The following is a 22300-nucleotide window of genomic DNA, read 5'->3' on the forward strand; positions in this document are numbered from 1 at the left end:
GGAAATGACAGCTCTAATATAAAGTACTCTAATATAGTCTTAGGACTGCTGCTGCAGACTGCTCATTACCGTAGGTAGACCCTCTCAGCAAAAAACATACCAGCTAATTCCATTCTAGCACTATTTGGATTACACATTGAAACAATGATGAAGCTACTTTTAGCTTGGCAATCTGAAAGTCACTACAATGGAGAATTGCAGTCGTGTGTGTACTGAAATTCATATTTGTATGTTGAATTCAATTAGGTTTTGTGATACATAAATACATCATTATTTTCAGTCATCTGCCAGACATTGGTCTAGACACATATCCTTAAGTAGCGGTCAGGCTAAGAATTAGGACATTGTCCAAAATCAGTCCGATGATACATGCACTGATCTGAGAGTGTGATACGGTCATTGAACAGGGCCTGTATTCACAAAGCGTCTGGAGTGCTGACCTACGACCAGTTGTGCATTTTAGATCATAGTAAATAAGATTACATGGACGGGGAGGATCTGATCCAAGATCAGCTCTCCAGGACCCTGACCTATGTGGAATCTCTCATGACTAAACTGACCCATTGTCCTTCATCTCTCCCTCCCTCCTCCTGTCGTGGTGGCAGGGCGCTGGTGACCTTGAGTGAGTTATTTATAGTGTGGTGACGCCGCAGACTGGGAGCAGGGTACCAGACACTACTCAGGGGGAGACCGAACAGACAGAGAGACACAGAGGGAGGTTCTGTAGGTTGAAATCAAACCTCACTGAATGGGTTTCCTTAAGTGGAGGATGATAACCACTCATGCCATCAATTAGCTGTTGAGGATGCTGTTGATTGGCTACTGGCCTGGTAGGAAATCAGCCATCATGTTGCTTCAGACCCATCCTGATGAATCTGATCTAATGAGTCAATCACCAGGATAGAAACAGGTAGCAGATCTAGCTCTAACATTGAGTCAATGAGGAACTAAGTGCTCAAAAAACTCACTTGTTTATAGACCTGTAAACACCATCATACACAATGGATGGTTTCATCATTAGATCTGATTCATCTGGATTGACTAAAACTAGTAGTCCGACTGCCCATCCACACCGCTCCGGCCAATCGCCACACCCTCTAGTGTTTATTTTCCACACGATTCTGGATGAGTGGTCAGGCAATGAAACCATAGCCAGTTCACCAGTTCTATTAATCTGATGATGAAACAATTCATTCACGCTTTTTATCTACAATCAGTAATCCAAAAATCACCCAACACTTGTCACATTTTCATTTCAACACATTTTATTTACATATTCCCCAAATACAACTTAAATACCATTTCTGCTTCCATCACGTTTACCTCTTCAATTCAGTCCATCTTCATTTCAACAGTCTTTCCAATGATTATCCCTTCATGTTTCCTTTTAGACTTTTCCATAGTACACCCTCCCTCCACCCTGCCCTCTATCTCACCCCCCAGTGGCAGGCTCAGTCGACGGGCCCCTGAAAGATGAGTTTGATGTGCCCATGCTCGCCCGTCAGCCAGGTGCCACAGAAGGGGCATGCGGCGTGGAAGGCGTGTGTGCCGTGCGGCAGCGGGATCTGGCTCCAGCCCGCCACTGTCTTTTCCGAACACACGTGGCCACAGGGGCAGAAGGCGTGCGTCGGGGGGCCCGCGTCCAGGTACAGCCCGCCCTCACAGCCCATCCACAGGGGCACGTAGGGGCCCACGCGCCGGCACATGGGGCACTCCCTTTCCCCGGTGCTCGCCAGAGCCGTCCCTCCGTGGCCCACGTTATGGCCCTTGTCTTTCCGGTAGCCCCAGTTGTGGTAGCCGTGGACGTGACCACAGTTGACATAGACCCAGGGCTGCTTCTTGTCCACAATCTCTCGCCGGGCCAGGCTGGGGAAGGCCAGGGTGTTGAAACCCACGGGGCACTGGGGCCGTGCGGCATTCAGCTCCTGGCGGAGGGTCTCCAGCTGCTTGAGGGTGGGGGTGCGGCGCAGGCCCGACAGGGTACGCCACAGAAGGGTGGCGCCGCACAGGTCGATCAGAGAACCGTCCTGCAGGGTGTTGGACTCGTTCTCCACCTGGGGAGGAGGGGAGGGGGGAGGAAGGGAGAGTGAGGAGGGATAGGGGGAGGATTAGTAAACAAGCCCAGAAAATACTTTAACTGACAAACCCATAACTATTTGCATATGTTGTTTCCTTTTTCGGTGTCTGGAATTTTGTTTCCCTTCCCAACAACCACTTGATGGCACTGTGATCATCCCATAGACATTAAAGCCATGATTCACATACCATCAAGATTCTAATCAAATGATTCACATACCATCAAGAGTCTAATCAAATGATTATAATGCCATCAAGATTCTAATCAAATGATTCACATACCATCAATTATCTAATATAATGATTCACATACCATCAAGAGTCTAATAAAATGATTCACATACTATCAAGAGTCTAATCAAATGATTATAATACCATCAAGAGTCTAATAAAATGATTCACATACCATCAAGAGTCTAATCAAATGATTATAATACCATCAAGAGTCTAATAAAAATGATTCACATACTATCAAAAATCGAATCAAATGATTCACATAACATCAAGAGTCGAATCAATTGATTCACATACCATCAATTATCTAATCAAATGATTCACATACCATCAAAAATCTAATCAAATGATTCACATAACATCAAGAGTCTAATCAATTGATTCACATACCATCAATAATCTAATCAAATACCATCAAATATCAAATATCCAATCAAAATGCTAACAATTGATTAACAAAACATAATTCAATAATTCTCATAGTTGAGAAACCCTGAAACTCATCAGATGTCTAGTTTGACTGTGCAGTCTGTTATATAACCCCTCAGAAACATACATATTAGTGTGATAGTCTTGATAACCAGACAGGTTTGAGGCTCTTTACTTTATCAATTATTTTATTTATAAATATCATAAATGATCTCATAATTCATAGTCTAGTCAAATCAAATCAAATCAAATTTTAGTCTATGTGTCCTTGAGATAACTCCAGGCATAACAGTAGTCCTGATAATCAGACAGGTTTGAGGCTTTATTCCCCCCCTCCCTTACCACTGATGACCCCCCCCTCACCAATGTTCCCCTGTGCTGGGCCGAGCGTGTCTCCCGCAGGGCAAAGACGTTCCCACACACCGAGATCTCCCGCCACACGCCCGGCGCCGGCTCAGACACAAACTCCCCCGCTGGGTGCATCACCAGCACGCCATTGGTGGTCAGGCCGTCCATCAAGCCGTCCGACGTCCGCCATTTGGCAGCCCGCTCCTGAGAGACCCGCCCCCGCACACAAAGAGACAGACAAAGAGCCAAGGTAAGGGATAGTGATGATAGAGGCAGATAGAGAGATCAAGAGGGGAGGGAGGTAGAGCGAGAAAGAGAGTGGAAGAGAAAGAAAGAGAGAGAGAGGCTGGGGCAAATAGAGAAAGACGGGGAGAAAAAAACAGCTAACATTGCTTTTTTGTATTTCTATATTTAGCACAGAGTAGAACTGCTATACTGAGATGCACACACACACACAAACATTGCAGGGCATTCAATCCCTGCAGCGGCTGTGTTCTCTGATATTCTCTGTCAGTGGACATAGAGTTCAAAGCAGTCACGACTGCAAGCCATTCAACCAGTATTATTGTATAAGCTTTACAGTAACTACGTCCTTATATTTTTTACAAATCCCCCTCTCTCTTTCCATCCCTCTCTCTCTCTCTCTCTCTCTCTCCACCTCCACACTAGCAGTGTGCCGAGCCGCCTGCCTGACCCCGCTATCTGCCAAGGACATTGTGTATGCCAGTTATAGTATAGAGGAGGTTATTCATCCTGCGTTTCATTGACAGCAGCTAGCAGCTCTTAAGCTATTATCCGGTACTCTAGCTGTATGTTTAGCATAGCCGTGCCCCCCGACGACATGCTACCAAGCTGAGATGAGTTATTAAAGTCTCTATAGTTGGGTTAGATTAGTCATCTGGATGTTATGTCACAATTATGTCATGACTTGGTAGCATTGTCCTTGTGGGTTGACTTTTTAGTGTCACAAAGTGTGACCTCACACTATAATTGTCATCAACGTCATCATTTTGTGTTAGCTAGAAGGCAGGGCAGGAGGCAAGATCAGGTGGGACCATTCTAGCCAATGAAAGGGCAGATACGGGTGTGAACACCACGCACAATGGGCACAAACCTAAGCACTGTGAAACGTATATTTGATCAAATAAGCCACACGTAGCAAATATGCCATATATTCTTTCTCAACCAAATTCGACACGCTCTCAAATTCCTCGCTTGGTGAGCAAAAAATATATTTCCTCTCGCTTCTCTGGCTGTAGTCAGTAAAACCATTTTCAGAATAAACAATGCCTTCTTGTGTTATATTCACTAAAACACATATAATGTATCACAACTGCATGTATCATAATTAATAACTGCATTTGGTGTATTAACCATCCTGTGATTGGTCACTGTTGGCACAGGACGCAGCATTCATCCCCGGGACAATCTTTAAAAAAAAACATTACCACCTTCCTTAATCCAATTCAATATGGCCGCCCTTCCTGCCCCTCATAATGAAGTGCTAGGGGAGGTCAGTGGCAGTACAGTGTGTCTGACTATGACCCTGGGGCTGGCTCCCATCGATGGAGATGAGTACTGCTGGACTCCTGCCTCCAATGTCTTCCACAATGACAATGCCCTCCCTCCCTCTCTCTTTTCCTCCCTCCCTTCCCCCCCACTGGCCTCCCTGTCTCTCCCCTTGCCAACTCTCTGTCTCTCCGTTTACAAATTAATCTTGCAGAACCCCTTCAATAGCTCATTCCATGGTATGGGCGAGAGGAGAGGGGAGGGGGGAGAACTGAGTGTCTCTGCCAGAATGGATCAAAAGCTTATTTTGTCAATGAGTAAGCAAGTAACCCCCCCTCCACTTGACGACACTGATTTTATGCCAGTCGATTGTTGTGTTTGCTGATTGGAGCGGTTTTCAGCAAACGAACACTCACACACACAAGTGTTTGCACACACACATAACATGCATTCATATCAATTTAGTCACAGCTCCTTGATTCCCACAATTCTCATTTCCCTGCAGTTTGTGTGAATGTGTGTGTGTGTGTGAGTGCGTATAGCGTCCAACAATGCTGTCATAAATCCAATCCATTAAAAGAGTTGTGGCCCTTAGAGTCTGACAAAGCAAATGCGGCTTGGCCGTCCCGGACGTGTGTTTATTGATAATTACCGTTGATAGTACTGTTGATCTTTAAACAAAGTGCAGGCCCGGGCTGTTTCTGTGGCTGGGAGCTGGGCCAACCGTGAGAAGCCATAGCACTAAGGCGAAAAAGATGCCCCAGACCAGAGGAGTGTGTATGTGTGTTTGTCACGTGTGCTCCCTCTCCGGCCTCTAGGTCACCAGGCTGCTCGTTATGGGGCACGCCGATCACCATCGTTACGCGCACCTGTGCGTCATCAGACTCACCATCAGACTCATCCATCACTTCCCTGATTAGTTCCCTATATATGGCACTCCCTTTGGTTCCTTCTCCAGGCGTCATTGTTTCTGTATCATGTCTGTGTGCCGTTAGTGTTTCTTGTTTTGTATTATGTTCCGTTTAAAACACTCACTCCCTGAACTTGCTTCCCGACTCTCAGCGCACATCGTTACAGTACCAGTGGCGGCTGCTGAGGGCAGAACAGCTCATAATAATGGCTGGAACGGAGCGAATGGAACGGTGCATTTGATACAATTCCACTGATTCCACTCCAGCCATTACCACGTGCCCATCCTCCCCCATTAAGGTGCCACCAACCTCCTGTGGAGTCCAGCCATTACCACGTGCCCATCCTCCCCCATTAAGGTGCCACCAACCTCCTGTGGAGTCCAGCCATTACCACGTGCCCATCCTCCCCCATTAAGGTGCCACCAACCTCCTGTGGAGTCCAGCCATTACCACGTGCCCATCCTCCCCCATTAAGGTGCCACCAACCTCCTGTGGAGTCCAGCCATTACCACGTGCCCATCCTCCCCCATTAAGGTGCCACCAACCTCCTGTGGAGTCCAGCCATTACCACGTGCCCATCCTCCCCCATTAAGGTGCCACCAACCTCCTGTGGAGTCCAGCCATTACCACGTGCCCATCCTCCCCCATTAAGGTGCCACCAACCTCCTGTGGAGTCCAGCCATTACCACGTGCCCATCCTCCCCCATTAAGGTGCCACCAACCTCCTGTGGAGTCCAGCCATTACCACGTGCCCATCCTCCCCCATTAAGGTGCCACCAACCTCCTGTGGAGTCCAGCCATTACCACGTGCCCATCCTCCCCCATTAAGGTGCCACCAACCTCCTGTGGAGTCCAGCCATTACCACGTGCCCATCCTCCCCCATTAAGGTGCCACCAACCTCCTGTGGAGTCCAGCCATTACCACGTGCCCATCCTCCCCCATTAAGGTGCCACCAACCTCCTGTGGAGTCCAGCCATTACCACGTGCCCATCCTCCCCCATTAAGGTGCCACCAACCTCCTGTGGAGTCCAGCCATTACCACGTGCCCATCCTCCCCCATTAAGGTGCCACCAACCTCCTGTGGAGTCCAGCCATTACCACGTGCCCATCCTCCCCCATTAAGGTGCCACCAACCTCCTGTGGAGTCCAGCCATTACCACGTGCCCATCCTCCCCCATTAAGGTGCCACCAACCTCCTGTGGAGTCCAGCCATTACCACGTGCCCATCCTCCCCCATTAAGGTGCCACCAACCTCCTGTGGAGTCCAGCCATTACCACGTGCCCATCCTCCCCCATTAAGGTGCCACCAACCTCCTGTGGAGTCCAGCCATTACCACGTGCCCATCCTCCCCCATTAAGGTGCCACCAACCTCCTGTGGAGTCCAGCCATTACCACGTGCCCATCCTCCCCCATTAAGGTGCCACCAACCTCCTGTGGAGTCCAGCCATTACCACGTGCCCATCCTCCCCCATTAAGGTGCCACCAACTTCCTGTGGAGACCAGAGGTGTGTGTGTGTTTGTGCATAAGATGGGGACAACAGAGTGCTAATGGGTTTGTCCAGTACAGAACGGTGTGTATGAATGTATACCTCGACAAAACATTCCCAAGAAGCAGATCACATGGTGACGATTCACACAGCCACTTACAACTCCTCCACACCACCACACACCATTCGTCTCCACAGTATATCACACATAACGATGACATCAACGGGGTGTGATGTCGCCCATGCTGTCACTCACACTGTGGTCGTCACCGCGATGACTCACCCCCAGGAAGATGTTTTTGGAGGAGTCGAAGCCGGCGGCGTAGATGCGGGCCGTGTACGGGGCGCTGCGTTCGCACATGATACGGCACGCATAGCGGGATATTGTGCTCTGGACCGACTGCCCTCCTCCTCCGCCCAACTCGCCCACCGCACCCTGACCCTGGCCCTGCCCCCTGGCCCCGCACCCTGGCACCGCACCCTGGCCCTGCCCCCCACCACCACTGGTGGTGCTGCCTGCCGTGTCCGTCACCACAAAGTCAATCATGTTCTCTGTAGAACGCCCGATCTGTCGAGGGAGATAGAACATAGGAGATAGAACATGTGATAGAACATAGGAGATAGAACATAGGAGATAGAACACAAGTGATAGAACATATGAGATAGAACATAGGAGATAGAACATAGGAGATAGAACATAAGTGATAGAACATAGGAGATAGAACATGTGATAGAACATAGGAGATAGAACACAAGTGATAGAACATAAGTGATAGAACATAGGAGATATAACATAGGAGATAGAACATAGGAGATAGACCATAGGAGATAGAACATAAGTGATAGAACATCGGAGTTAGAACATAGGAATTAGAACATAGGGGATAGAACATAGGAGATAGAACATCGGAGATAGAACATAGGAGATAGAACATCGGAGTTAGAACCGGAGATAGAACATAGGAGATGGTTCATAGAATTATAGAATAAAGTACAGCAGAATAGAGTGGAGCAGTGTGGAGTAGGGTGTAGCAGTGTGGAGTAGGGTGTAGCAGTGTGGAGTAGGGTGGAGTAGGGAGGAGTAGGGTGGAGTAGGGTGTAGCAGTGTGGAGTAGGGTGGAGTAGGGTGGAGTAGGGAGGAGTAGGGAGGAGTAGGGTGTAGCAGTGTGGAGTAGTGTGGAGTAGGGTGTAGCAGTGTGGAGTAGTGTGGAGTAGGGTGTAGCAGTGTGGAGTAGGGTGTAGCAGTGTGGAGTAGGGTGTAGCAGTGTGGAGTAGGGTGTAGCAGTGTGGAGTAGGGTGGAGTAAGGTGTAGCAGTGTGGAGTAGGGTGTAGCAGTGTGGAGTAGGGTGGAGTAGGGAGGAGTAGGGTGTAGCAGTGTGGAGTAGGGAGGAGTAGGGAGGAGTAGGGAGGGGTAGGGTGGAGTAGGGAGGAGTAGGAAGGAGTAGGGTCATGAATAGAATAAAATGTATATGAGTGGAAATATGTCATTGGGGAGGAGGGAGGTAGAAAGACCCAATTCCATTTCAATCCCACTGAAGTCATGATATTGTCTGGGGCACAGTGGACAAATGGCCAAAACATTTCAGTAAACAAGTCTGTCCCAAGCCCAATTCCACTTCAAAAAGTTCAATTTCCTATCAGCTCCCTCCCAGGCTGATAAAATGGCAGCCTCATCACAGCCCCTGGTTGGAGAGAGCTGACAGAGGGACAGATGGGCTCACTGCAGCCTTGGAGCATTCCAGCCCTGCAGCCTGCAGCCCCTCGAATCCATTCAGTCTGCAGGAGTTGGGACTCCACATTCATCACAGGGATGAGAGATAGATAGGGGATGGGAGGAGAGGAGAGGGGAGAGGAAGGAGGGGAGGACAGGAGAGGAGCAGACACCACCACAGTCTTCTCCTGACTCTGCATTTCCAACAATCCCTATGGCATCTGCCAACAAATGACATTTTCCATGAACTGTGACATCTGCTCACAGTGAGTGTGTAGGTAGACTGGTCCCAGATCAGTTTGTGCCGCATAGCCAACTCCTACGGCCGGTGTTATGCTATAAAGTACAAACTGAACTAGGAGCAGGCTAGTGTGTAGGCAAGAACAGGGGAGTCTGCAATAAGGCTGTGACTGTGTTGATCCCAAATGGCAACACATAGGGAGTGTCTCATACTCTGTTGTAAGTTTCTAGGTCCTTGTTTTGCTGAAGCTTTGGGGCACTGGCTGAGTTGGCATGTCATGTTAAAGATGACTCACCTGAAACATATCTGTGTTGATGTCATGGGTGTATTCTACAATGACCGAGTGACTCCTGGACAAGGTGTAGGAGATGCTGTGCTGGCTTTTGTTGCTGAGAGCCTGTCGATGCAGAACACACACATATACAGGAACCAGGTCATATAGCCAGCTACTTAGGAAAGGGCATTCCTGTTTGAAAATGTATTAGTACCACACATGGTAAGAGTTAATAAACATAGTCGTATATATGTACTAATCTTTCCTGCAGTAAACATTTTATAGACAGTGTTTAATACCGTGGAAGACTGTATAATTATAATGTGACCTCTCACCTTTGACACCAGAGGGGTAGAGACATTGTGGATGACATCAGGTTTGACCCCGTTGGCTTTGGGTCTCTTGTAGAGGGCCAGGCGACTTCTCCTCCGTCCCTTGTCCCCATTGGCCAAGGAACCATTGTGCCTGAGTACAGTATGGGCCATAATAGAATACACGTATCCAATATTCAACATGAACAAAATATACACTTTGATTAGATGGTGCCTATATTCCATTCAGTTGGGATTGAGGCTTGCAGTTTTATCCTGTTATATATAGTGGGATCTACACAACAAATGATGTGAAATGAGAAGTCGACTTTAGACAACTTTTGAGGTATTAAAACATGTCTTCTCGCTGGGCACTGTCACGTTCCTGACCTATTTCTGTTAGTTTGTTGTATGTGTTAGTTGGTCAGGACGTGAGTTTGGGTGGGCATTCTATGTTGTCTGTTTCTATGTTGGTTTAAGGGTTGCCTGGTATGGCTCTCAATTAGAGGCAGGTGTTTGGCGTTCCTCTAATTGAGAGTCATATTTAGGTAGGTTGTTTCACAGTGTTCGTTGTGGGTGGTTGTCTCCTGTGTCAGTGTTTGTCGCACCATACGGGACTGTTCGGTTTGTGTTGTACTTCGTCATTTTATGTGTAGGCTATTTTCCCTGTTCGTGCGTTCTCGTGTTTATGTAAGTTCGTCGTTCAGGTCTGTCTACTCCGTTTGTTGTTTTGTTAGTTATATCAAGTATAGATCGTTTTCGTCTTTGTCTGTTTTGTTTATTTAATAAATATTATGTGTTCACAACCCGCTGCGCCTTGGTTCCCTCAATACTCCTCCTTTTCGGTTGAAGAGGAGGAGGACCACCGTTACAGGCACAGACATCATTTCAACTTTTAGTGTTGATTTACATCTGGTTGAGTTGTCAACTAATGTGAATTATACGTGAAATCAACAAAAACAATGACCACGTCATTGGATTTAGTTTAAAAGTTGGGTGATCATCATCACATAGATTTTTGGTTGTTGAATTGACGTGAAAACAATGTTGATTCAACCAGTTTTTGGCCAGTGGGTTTAGTTTTGGGGCGAATGATCCCTTTAAACCTGGACCAAATGTACTGAATCTATATCCATAATCCTTGGGTTCTAAGGGGAATATTCCTAATTTAGGTTAGTCTGAGTAAATTCTATTAGCTGTCTATGTCATGATTGGATAGGGATCACAAAATGTCTGCAGCTGGCAATACACTCTCTGTTAAAACCGCCTGGAGTCTATTGACGCACCAGTGCGCCAAAGTAACATAATAAAAAAATCCATAAATTTAAGCTAGAGATATGTTGGTGACATTCCTCATCTACAGCGGAACGACCCCCACAAGACTCGTCTGATGTCAGTGCGGTCGGTGTGCCAACTTCTGTTTGTTTTGTCCGAACCGTTTGGCCTACAAACGAATGTGACCCCACTGTGGAAAGGGGACATTCTCATGAACACGATAGTGGTGGATCTCTCTCTCTCGTTGAGGGTTTAATTTTCCTATTCTGCCCCATGGCTCCGTATTTTATTGACATCTTTGTAAGGGAGTCAAATTAGATCTTTTTCACGAGGGAGAGGAGTCTTTCTGGCTTTGTAAAGTAGGTAGGATGAATAGTGTTTTCTTTTAATTGCTAGGAAAAAATCATGTTTTAAGGTACACACAAGTCTATTGTACACACAACCACTCAGACTTGAAACCCCATATAAAATAAGTTTTCTCAGGGCATGCTGTTTGTCAAACAGTCTGGAATGGGATGAATGGTATGGCAAATGGACCAACTGTTGTACATATCAACCACTAATGAAGACACATAAGCAAACACACACACATACATACACACACACACACACACACACACACACACACACACACACACACACACACACACACACACACACACACACACACACACACACACACACACACACACACACACACACACACACAACCTCACAGCCACAACCTTCACCCCCCACCTCTACACCACACACATCAGAGGGACAGGTAGATAACCCACCCTAGAACCATGAGCTCCCCATACTTGATGGGCTCCTTGTCCCCGGTGAAGAGTCCGTCGTGGGGCGTGGAGCATGAACCCAGGGGGCTCTTGTTGCAGGACGGGCGCAGCTCCAGAGAGGGTGGGGGACACAGGGCCTCCGAGCTACCATCCAAAACCATGCCAACCGGCCACAACGTGGGCTCACAGCTGGGAGAGAGAGAAGGGGGAGAGAGAGAAGTGAGGCGAGAGAGAAGGGGGGAGAGAGAGAAGGGGGAGAGAGAGAAGGTGGAAGAGAGAGAAGGGGGAGAGAGAGAAGGGGGAGAGAGAGAAAGGGAGAGAGAGAAGGAGAGAGAGAAGGGGAGAGAGAAGGGGGGAGAGAGAGAAGGGGGAGAGAGAGAAGGGGAGAGATAGAGAAGCGGAGAGAGAGAGAAGTGGAGAGGGAGAAGGGGAGAGATAGAGAAGGGGAGAGAGAGAGAAGTGGAGAGAGAGAAGGGGGGAGAGAGAAGGGGGGAGAGAGAGAATGGGGAGAGAGAGAAGGGGAGAGAGAGAGAAGGGGAGAGAGAGAATGGGAGAGAGAGAGAAGTGGAAATAGAGAAGGGGAGAGATAGAGAAGGGGAGAGATAGAGAAGTGGAGAGAGAGAGAAGGGGAGAGATAGAGAAGTGGAGAGAGAGAAGGGGAGAGAGAGAAGTGGAGAGAGAGAAGCAAGACAATCAGTAAAGTGAGAATGATACAACTGTAGACCATCACTGATGTATCATCACAGTATCAAACAGGGTCTTCCCTCCCTCCCCTCATCCACCTGTCAGGTGTCCTTTCAATGGGGACAATGTCATGAAAAGTCTCTATTCATTTCAAATTACTGGCATGAGGGGGAATGTCAGTTAGTCCTAATGCAAAGGAGCCTCTCAGCATGACAACTTGTCAAGTCAGGAAAACAACTAATTTCCTCTTGGCATCCATTTGTGTTGGTTAATTACTGGCTCAAGCCCCCTGCACCTAAAATATCTAACCAATAGGCTTAATCTATGTAATGCGGCCCTCATCGAAGACGCTGCATTTATGGTCAGACTCAGACAGTCATTCTGATGTTGTTGCTATACTAGGTCGCCTAATTGTAATTCTGCATTATGTGACTGAACAGAAGTACTGTCTCTTCTTTGCTGACTTGGTGCATTTACATTACAGTGTAATTGTGTGAGTCCACGACAGGCAAAGCTAACGGGACTGGATTTGGGCCTAGCATTTCCACACAGGCAGCTAAACAAACGGCTAAGTCTACAGCCTCAGTTTGTACCGCGTTGTGTATCTGTCTGACATATCCTACCATTGTTCTAAATGAACTTGTGTTTCCTAGAGCTTTTAAAGTTAGCAACCAGATAACCATCAATCCATGTTCTGTCTTGTCCGAGATTCTTAACGAACCCTGTGAGAGTTTCAACCTTTCCCTGGGCACCGGGTCCAATCCAAGGGTGGACCCGGTTCAACATGATTGGTTTTCATTTCTTACTAAAGGTTTATGGGTGTCTGGCTGCCTGTGGCACTTCAACGGTTCGATTGGGGGCCCTGTCAAATTAAAACAAGCACTTGGCATTAAAGGAATTGGACTAAAAATACATTTTTATGATAGCCTAATGCAATCGTATAATACCACAGGGTTACATTTTTTGTGGCGCTTTACAGTAACAAGCATCATATTTTATGAATTACGAACAGAGGGGAAGAAATTATATCCTAAACAGTGGGTGTGCATGTATTTAGTAAATGACTCACAATATTAATTTACATGTAGATCCTTTGACATTTGCAAATGTCGCTACACAAGTAAAACAAACCTCTACATTGCTATCTGTGTTGGCAATGAGACAAACACAAATTCCATGCCAATGTTTAATATAAAAACTGTATTATTCATCAGCAGTGGGCGAGACCACCTACACCACAAACCCAATGAAGCCAGTGACATCACACAGCCAGCCTTATAGACTAATGCCTTGTCCCCTATTTATGGATCATGCAGATGGTATATGTACACAATAAATCAAACATAGTGTTAGGGTTATAAACAGACTGGAATTCCAACTCTCCAATATGTTATCTTCCCCCAGCAGCACACATACTGTACGTCTGATCATAGAATTCGATTTACTAGAACTGGCCATTTCTATTCTATTTCTATGTGACTGATATCCTAGATAACCTTGAGTTTGTGCGTTCATCCCTCAAAGCCCCAACCCTCAAAATGAATGGCCAGACCAGACAAAGAGCATGGGAACTACAGCTGTACCGACGACTTGTCAATTGCATCATGATGTGAACATCAGACTTTATTCAATATAAACACGTCTAATCGGAAGCCAGCAGGGAGAATATCCCCTCGTAATCAGATGACGGCTGACATAGAGCAGATTTAGTCAGCCGGTCACGATTTCATTACGGCTCTCCATTGCTATGGCTGGGAGATGGAATGGTAGAGGCATGGGATGGAGAGAGAGAATGGACAAAGGGGAGGTAGAACTAGAGAGAGAGAGAGAGAGAGAGAGAGAGAGAGAGAGAGAGAGAGAGAGAGAGAGAGAGAGAGAGAGAGAGAGAGAGAGAGAGAGAGAGAGAGAGAGAGAGAGAGAGAGAGAGAGAGAGAGAGAGACAGAGAGAGAGAGACAGAGAGAGAGAGAGAGAGAGAGGTGTTGAAAAGGGAGAGGAGGAAGAGACGGAAGAGACGGAAAAGGAAAAAGCATGGCTGCATGGATGGGTGGATGGAGGAGGAGGAGTGGGAGGAGACGTGGGATGGAAGGGTTGGAGGGGTGAAGAGAGATAAAAAAGAGAGATAGAGACATAAAGCCTTATCCTGATGTGTACAAGACAGACAGACAGACATAAAGCCTTGTCCTGATGTGTACAAGACAGACAGACAGACAGACATAAAGCCTTGTCCTGATGTGTACAAGACAGACAGACAGACATAAAGCCTTGTCCTGATGTGTACAAGACAGAGAGACAGACATAAAGCCCTGTCCTGATGTGTACAAGACAGACAGAAAGACATACATCCTTGTCCTGATGTGTACAAGACAGAGAGACAGACATAAAGCCTTGTCCTGATGTGTACAAGACAGACAGAAAGACATACATCCTTGTCCTGATGTGTACAAGACAGACAGACATAAAGCCTTGTCCTGATGTGTACAAGACAGACAGACAGACATAAAGCCTTGTCCTGATGTGTACAAGACAGACAGACAGGCCGACAGAGGGTGGGATTGAGAGGGGCTAGGGCTTACAGTGTGTGTGTGTGTGTGTGTGTGTGTGTGTGTGTGTGTGTGTGTGTGTGTGTGTGTGTGTGTGTGTGTGTGTGTGTGTGTGTGTGTGTGTGTGTGTGTGTGTGTGTGTGTGTGTGTGTGTGTGTGAGAGAGAGAGAGAGAGAGAGAGAGAGTGTATGTGTATGCATGCATGTGGGTGCAGGGGTTTGGCAGGGTGATGGATTGCTTGTTCTCTGCTATGCACTTTCTAATCAACCCAACACCACAACCTGGGGGTAGAGAGAGAGAGAGAGAGAGAGAGAGAGAGAGAGAGAGAGAGAGAGAGAGAGAGAGAGAGAGAGAGAGAGAGAGAGAGAGAGAGAGAGAGAGAGAGAGAGAGAGAGAGAGAGAGAGAGAGAGAGAGAGAGAGAGAGAGAGAGAGAGAGAGAGAGAGAGAGAGAGAGAGAGAGAGAGAGAGAGAGAGAGAGACAGACAGACAGACAGACAGACAGACAGACAGACAGACAGACAGACAGACAGACAGACAGACAGACAGACAGACATACACAGTCCACAGTAAAAGACTGGGATGGTGGCTATAGGAGCTGAAAAGGACTAACTACCACTGATAGTACACTGGTCAATAGACACAAAGGAAAACATGTTTCAAGGTTTCCATTGCAGTTATTACACAGGGTATCACAATGTTATCTAACGTTTATTATATTACCTTTGGTTGGTTTTATTAACAAAATTTTTCAACTGTAACTCCCCCTCTCTGGCTCTCTAAATTTCTCCCTCCCTCCTTCCACCACAATTCACCCACAATTCTCTCTCCTCCTACTGCAGGGGAAGGGTTAGTGTAAGCGTGTGTGGGTGAGAGAGAGAAAAGAGAGCGAGAGAGAGAGAGAAATGGAGGGAGAGATAGAAAAAGAATGAGAAGGGAAAAAGAGAAAGAGAGAAAGATAGAGAGAGAAAGAGAGAGAGAGAAGACAGAGAAAGAGAGAAAGAGTGAAAGAGAAGGAGAGAGAGAGAGAGAGAGAGAGAGAGAGAGAGAGAGAGAGAGAGAGAGAGAGAGAGAGAGAGAGAGAGAGAGAGAGAGAGAGAGAGAGAGAGAGAGAGAGAGAGAGAGAGAGAGAGAGAGAGAGAGAGAGAGAGAGAGAGAGAGAGAGAGAGAGAGAGAGAGAGAGAGAGAGAGAGAGAGAGAGAGAGAGAGAGAGAGAGAGAGAGAGAGAGAGAGAGAGAGAGAGAGAGAGAGAGAGAGAGAGAGAGAGAGAGAGAGAGAGAGAGAGAGAGAGAGAGAGAGAAAGAAAGAGAAAAAGAAAGAGAGAGAGAGAGGGGTGCAGCTCTTCCATCTCCATCCAGTTATAAATGAACAGAGAGCTAAATATATACACCAGGAAATGATCTCAGGAATAAATTATGAATTCCTCGCAACATTGATCATATTTTTCTCCTCTTTAGCCATTTAAAAAACATATTTTTTTTTATATTCTTCCATATCTGAAGAAATGTTGCCACTATCATATCAGTAGTATACAATTATAGAGGTTGGGATATCAGTTGAGTTATTGTTTGTGGTTTATCATTCGTAGCAGTGGGACTGATGTTTGCACAGTAGCTCCACTATCATTGCTTGTAGTATTAGGGTTATTACTGTAGTGCATTCCATGTTATTGACTAGAGACAGCTTCTCCCTGACGCTGAATATCACAGTGAATAAATCTGAGCTGCTGATGACCATACTGTCCTGGTCTCTCCGGTTCCAGAGGAAAAGATGGAAACAAGCCAGGGACTTAGACGTAGTACCTTGCTAAGAAAAGCAAGATGGTTGGCATGAGATAAACAGTAAATCTACTGTATGTTGACGTTCATATCACTACCTCGATTCCTGACTTTGCCCAATGCCAGCTGATAGAGGTTATCTAGCCTACACTGTGTGCACAGGCACATGAGAACATACTACGCTATTGGCTCACCTTGTGTTATGGCATTGATTGCCAGTCACTGGTCGGTCATGGTCTATGGTAGCCAAGGCGTCACCTGTTATCGAGGCAGACACCAACAAATCCTGATAGCACCGGTGTTGTGTACTAATGGCCCTACCTGAGACTGTCTGTGACTGACCGGTGTTGTGTACTAATGGCCCTACCTGAGACTGTCTGTGACTGACTGGTGTTGTGTACTAATGGCCCTACCCGAGACTGTCTGTGACTGACCGGTGTTGTGTACTAATGGCCCTACCTGAGACTGTCTGTGACTGACCGGTGTTGTGTACTAATGGCCCTACCTGAGACTGTCTGTGACTGACCGGTGTTGTGTACTAATGGCCCTACCTGAGACTGTCTGTGACTGACCGGTGTTGTGTACTAATGGCCCTACCTGAGACTGTCTGTGACTGACCGGTGTTGTGTACTAATGGCCCTACCTGAGACTGTCTGTGACTGACCGGTGTTGTGTACTAATGGCCCTACCTGAGAATGTCTGTGACCGACCAGTGTTGTGTGATGCAGTATGTATGATGGAGTAGAATGTCCTTCAGTCCTGTCTGGCCCTCACTGGCCCTGTCTGGGTATACAGTCAGTGGGGGGGACAGCATAGCACCTCAGAGAGAGAGAGAGAGAGAGAGAGAGAGAGAAAGTGTGTGTGTGTGTGTGTGTGTGTGTGTGTGTGTGTGTGTGTGTGTGTGTGTGTGTGTGTGTGTGTGTGTGTGTGTGTGTGTGTGTGTGTGTGTGTGTGTGTGTGTGTGTGTGTGTGTGTGTGTGTGTGTGTGTGTGTGTGTGTGTGTGTGTGTGTTTCCTCTCTCCTTTCATCAAATTTTATGAGGGTTCTACCTAATCAGTTTAGGAAAACCACTCAATGTTCTACACTAGATAATAGAAGGAGAAAAATCCTCATTTCACGTTAAGCTGACACACAGACTGTAGCAATAGAGGATGCCTTGGAAAACAACAACAACAGTAACATCCATTACCAGGGCCAACATCCATGCCATACTAAACCTTAGTCAACGTTCTACCTCTAATCTCTTGGAAAGGGTCCCTCTTTCATTGATAACACTATTTATTTACCTTCAAAGTTGCATTACGGTCTCTTTGTCAGGTCTTTTTAGGTGATTCATCTTTGGTTCAAAGTACCTTTTTGCTTGTTTACAGATAGGGATTCAGAGTTGCAGCACATTCTCTTCCTTTGAGACTACTCTTTGTCAGGTTCAACTGGGTTCATATTTCAAATGGTTCAAATGGGTTCATATCTCAAATGGTTCAACTGGGTTCATATCTCAAATGGTTCAACTGGGTTCATATCTCAAATGGTTCAAATGGGTTCATATCTCAAATGGTTCAAATGGGTTCATATCTCAAATGGTTCAAATGGGTTCATATCTCAAATGGTTCAACTGGGTTCATATCTCAAATGGTTCAAATGGGTTCATATCTCAAATGGTTCAAATGGGTTTGGTCTACACTTGGCCTAAGGTTCCCCTAAAGACTTCATAATATTTTGCCGGTAGGTAATTCTTTAAAAAAATCTCCTCTCTGTGTTATTGCCACCTCCACCCACCTGCTTGACCCCTCTGGCTCTACAGGAAGACACAGGTGAGTAGCTCTGTTACCTCATCACCTCTCTACCTCTACAGGAAGACCTCTGTTACCTCATCACCTCTCCACCTCTACAGGAAGACACAGGTGGGCCGCTCTGTTACCTCATCACCTCTCCACCTCTACAGGAAGACACATGTGGATGGCTCTGTTACCTCATCACCTCTCTACCTCTACCACACACACTCTCCACAGCCATTCTGACTCACCCTCTCTCTCCCCCCTCCCTCCATCTCTCTCTCTCCCCCCTCCCTCCCTCAATCTCTCTCTCTCTCCCCCACGTGTCACAGCAGATAACCAGCTAGCGGTCTGTATGAGTAAGCATCAGTCATGCAGGATTCATCTGTGTGACTGCAGACAGTAGACAATAGTCCATTTAATAAGGCATTTTAAGTGGGATTCTGTTTTAGTTTAAGGAACTTACTCATAGGGCGGTGCACAATTGGCCCAGCGTTGTCCGAGTTAGGGTTTGGCCGGGGTAGGCCGTCATTGTAACTAAGAATTTGTTCTTAACTGACTTGTCTAGTTAAGTAAAGGTTAAATACATTTTTTAAATGATGGTTGTCTTTATTTGCTCTTTGAAGTTGTAAACAGCATTAATGTAGTTGTAAACAGTATTAATTAAGTTGTAAACAGTAATATTTAAGTTGTAAACAGTATTAATAAAGCTGTAAACAGTATTCATTAAGTTGTAAACAGCATTAATAAAGCTGTAAACCGTATTATTTAAGTTGTAAACAGTATTAATGTAGTTGTAAACAGCATTAATTAAGTTGTAAACAGTATTAATGTCATTCTAAACAGTATTAGTGAAGTTCTAAAACGTATTAAGTTGTAAACAGCATTACTGTATTTGTACACAGCATTAATTAAGTTGTAAACAGTAGTTGTAAACAGTATTAATAAAGGTGTGAACCTTATTAATTAAGTTGTAAACCATATTAATGTGGTTATAAACAGTATTAATGTGGTTATAAACAGTATTAATGTAGTTGTTAACAGTATTAATGCAGTTGTTAACAGTATTAATGCAGTTGTTAACAGTATTAATTAAGGTGTTAACAGTATTAATTAAGTTATAAACAGTATTAATGTAGTTGTAAACAGTATTAATGTAGTTGTTAACAGTATTAATGTAGTTGTAAACAGTATTAATGTAGTTGTAAACAGTATTAATTAAGTTGTAAACTGTATTAATGTAGTTGTAAACAGTATTAATTAAGTTGTAAACAGTATTAATGTAGTTGTAAACAGTATTAATGTAGTTGTAAACAGTATTCATGTAGTTGTAAACAGTATTAATTAAGTTGTAAACAGTATTAATGTAGTTGTAAACAGTATTAATGTAGTTGTAAACAGTATTAATGTAGTTGTTAACAGTATTAATTAAGTTGTAAACAGTATTAATGTAGTTGTTAACAGTATTAATGTAGTTGTAAACAGTATTAATTACGTTGTAAACAGTATTAATTACGTTGTAAACAGTATTAATTACGTTGTAAACAGTATTAATGTAGTTGTTAACAGTATTAATTAAGTTGTAAACAGTATTAATGTAGTTGTAAACAGTATTCATTAAGTTGTAAACAGTATTAATGTAGTTGTAAACAGTATTAATGTAGTTGTAAACAGTATTAATGTAGTTGTAAACAGTATTAATTAAGTTGTAAACAGCATTAATTAAGTTGTAAACAGTATTAATGTCATTCTAAACAGTATTAGTGAAGTTCTAAAACGTATTAAGATGTAAACAGCATTCATGTATTTGTACACAGCATTAATTAAGTTGTAAACAGTAGTTGTAAACAGTATTAATAAAGGTGTGAACCTTATTAATTAAGTTGTAAACCATATTAATGTGGTTATAAACAGTATTAATGTGGTTATAAACAGTATTCATGAAGTTGTATATTTACTCTATAGGAGGAAGAGGAGGAAGGGGAGGAGTAAACAGTGAAGAAGGAGAAACAAAACAGACAGGCTCCCAGTAGGCTCTATTAAACACAACAAGAGAACACCGAGGCCTCTTTAACAAGACTACTGTACATCATGGGGAATAGGAGACTGGTTACGGTGCACACAAATTGAAAATGAGTGTGTCTCAAAACACGTTGTTGAATCATGAGTGTGTGTGTGTGAGTGAATGAGTGTGTGTGTGTGTGTTATGCTGTGCACACAATACAGTATATTAACACTGATTTCTTAGACTGAGGCTTGAGTTTATTTCTAGATCTATTAAATGTACAGATCAACCTACCTATACAGCTTATCGTAAGAACTTCACAATATGTTTGTGTGTTGGACAAGAGGTCCTAAAGGAACCAAACATGCTCAATAATTGTTCTTACATAATATTGACACACTTCCAGGTTCCACACTGTGTACTTGTACTCCAAAGTATGCGGGAGTTGTGAGCCATCTTGGTCCCCATTATCATCATGCCTGTCTCATCAAGCAGGCCTCCCCAAAGAACAGAATTTGCCAAGCACCAATGATCAGAATAAATGAACTATGCACAACGCCCGTTGGTTCTGCAATAAGGCTAAGCTAGACATGTTTTGATATGTTTGTAAACCAACTAGCTACACACTGATTTGAGCGATGAGAAAATGATCATGGCTGGTTCTGTGCCTTTAACCGGCAGATTGCAGAGGATTGCGTCTCCCTCTGTCACACTCACAACGGTCGTCTATGATCGCTATAACCAAGGAGATGCAGTTGTGTTAAAAAGGACTTGTCATTTGACTTTAAATAATCACGGCCGTAACAGTATGGAATGACGACATTTCCGTTGGTTATAAATATTGTAGCTATAACAACCTTTGTTTAATGTGCGTATAGGCTTTGCTGAAAGAACCATCACTGAAAAAAATATATTAAGCTATATGAAAACATGTTGTTATGTTATTATAACATCAAAAATGTAATTAAATGTTATTATGGTGGAAAGTGATGGTCTGTTTATTAGAGTATCTTTAAACTTAATGAGGTTAGTGTCTATTTTAATAGCCTATCCATTGTAATATGTTGTTCTTTGTTCAACGTTTCTCGGCTCCATAGCACAGCAGTCTATGAGGCAGGGAAGTACACAAGGGAACCCACTGCACAGACAATAAATACTACAATGTAAGACATCACCACGCACGCAAGCACACACGCACGGACAACAAAATAGGCTATCCTATCTCCTAGCATCGTGTCATGAATGTAACAAAAGAAAAAAAAGCACACGACCGGCCAATTGTCACCCCACTTCAGCACCAAAAAACACATTGATGGCCAGTAATTGAACAGGTAGCCAAATTAATCAATAAATACCCGCTGATGTTTTCCGAAGTAGGTCCGTAAGATTTTTTATTCCCTTTTAGATTGTGTCAATCCCCGTGTGGCCTCAATATCGGGCGTCGTGCCGTTGTTAAAAGACCACCTGCTAAGGTAAATTGGATGGAACAACCATTGGACCGGACAGTCGGCATTGCCTCTCCGTTGTCATCGGGTACATTGGAGACTGCGAGATGCTCTTTCCCCCTGGAGACTAGTCGTGGTCCAGACACCCAGTTGTCACGCCCATCTCTCTCTAGCGCTGCTCTCCTTTGGTAAAAACTCAGTAGTCACACGAATCCACCATCGCCCACATTAATGCGTCTCTGCAGTTGGTCAGGATTCCGCGACTATTGCGTAAGGCCGTCTTCAGATTCGCACAACGTGCTGGCTCCAGCTATTTGCTGATTCCTGCGCGTGGTACTTGTACTGTACAGTAGGTAAACTACAGTAACAAGGCTCGCTTCAGGCAGGTACAGTAGCATTGGCAGTGTGTAGATTAGTCTGTGTGAAAGACAAGTTTATTTTTTCTTCCAGAAACCTCACTGCTCTATATTCTAGGGAGATATGATAAGTG

General features: G+C 44.9%; 1 protein-coding gene across 2 annotated transcripts; it reads right to left on the reverse strand.

Moving 5' to 3' along the window:
* Nucleotides 1-1253: 1253 nt before the first annotated feature.
* LOC139534634 (E3 ubiquitin-protein ligase pellino homolog 1-like) lies at nucleotides 1254-21912 on the reverse strand. 2 transcript variants are annotated; one of them, XM_071333925.1, is made up of 7 exons: nucleotides 21721-21912; nucleotides 11588-11776; nucleotides 9558-9687; nucleotides 9244-9345; nucleotides 7280-7564; nucleotides 3103-3291; nucleotides 1254-2054 (listed from the first exon to the last, which is right to left on the reverse strand). In XM_071333925.1, the coding sequence occupies exons 2-7, from the start codon at nucleotides 11746-11748 to the stop codon at nucleotides 1452-1454; spliced, it is 1470 nt and encodes a 489-aa protein (XP_071190026.1). In that variant the 5' UTR covers nucleotides 11749-11776; nucleotides 21721-21912; the 3' UTR covers nucleotides 1254-1451. The 2 variants fall into 2 exon arrangements, with proteins under 2 accessions (XP_071190026.1, XP_071190025.1); XM_071333924.1 differs by having other exon boundaries at nucleotides 7253-7564; nucleotides 21721-21853.
* Nucleotides 21913-22300: the final 388 nt, after the last annotated feature.

The sequence above is a fragment of the Salvelinus alpinus genome, chromosome 11, assembly GCF_045679555.1.
Source record: "Salvelinus alpinus chromosome 11, SLU_Salpinus.1, whole genome shotgun sequence".
Taxonomy (NCBI): Eukaryota; Metazoa; Chordata; class Actinopteri; order Salmoniformes; family Salmonidae; genus Salvelinus; species Salvelinus alpinus.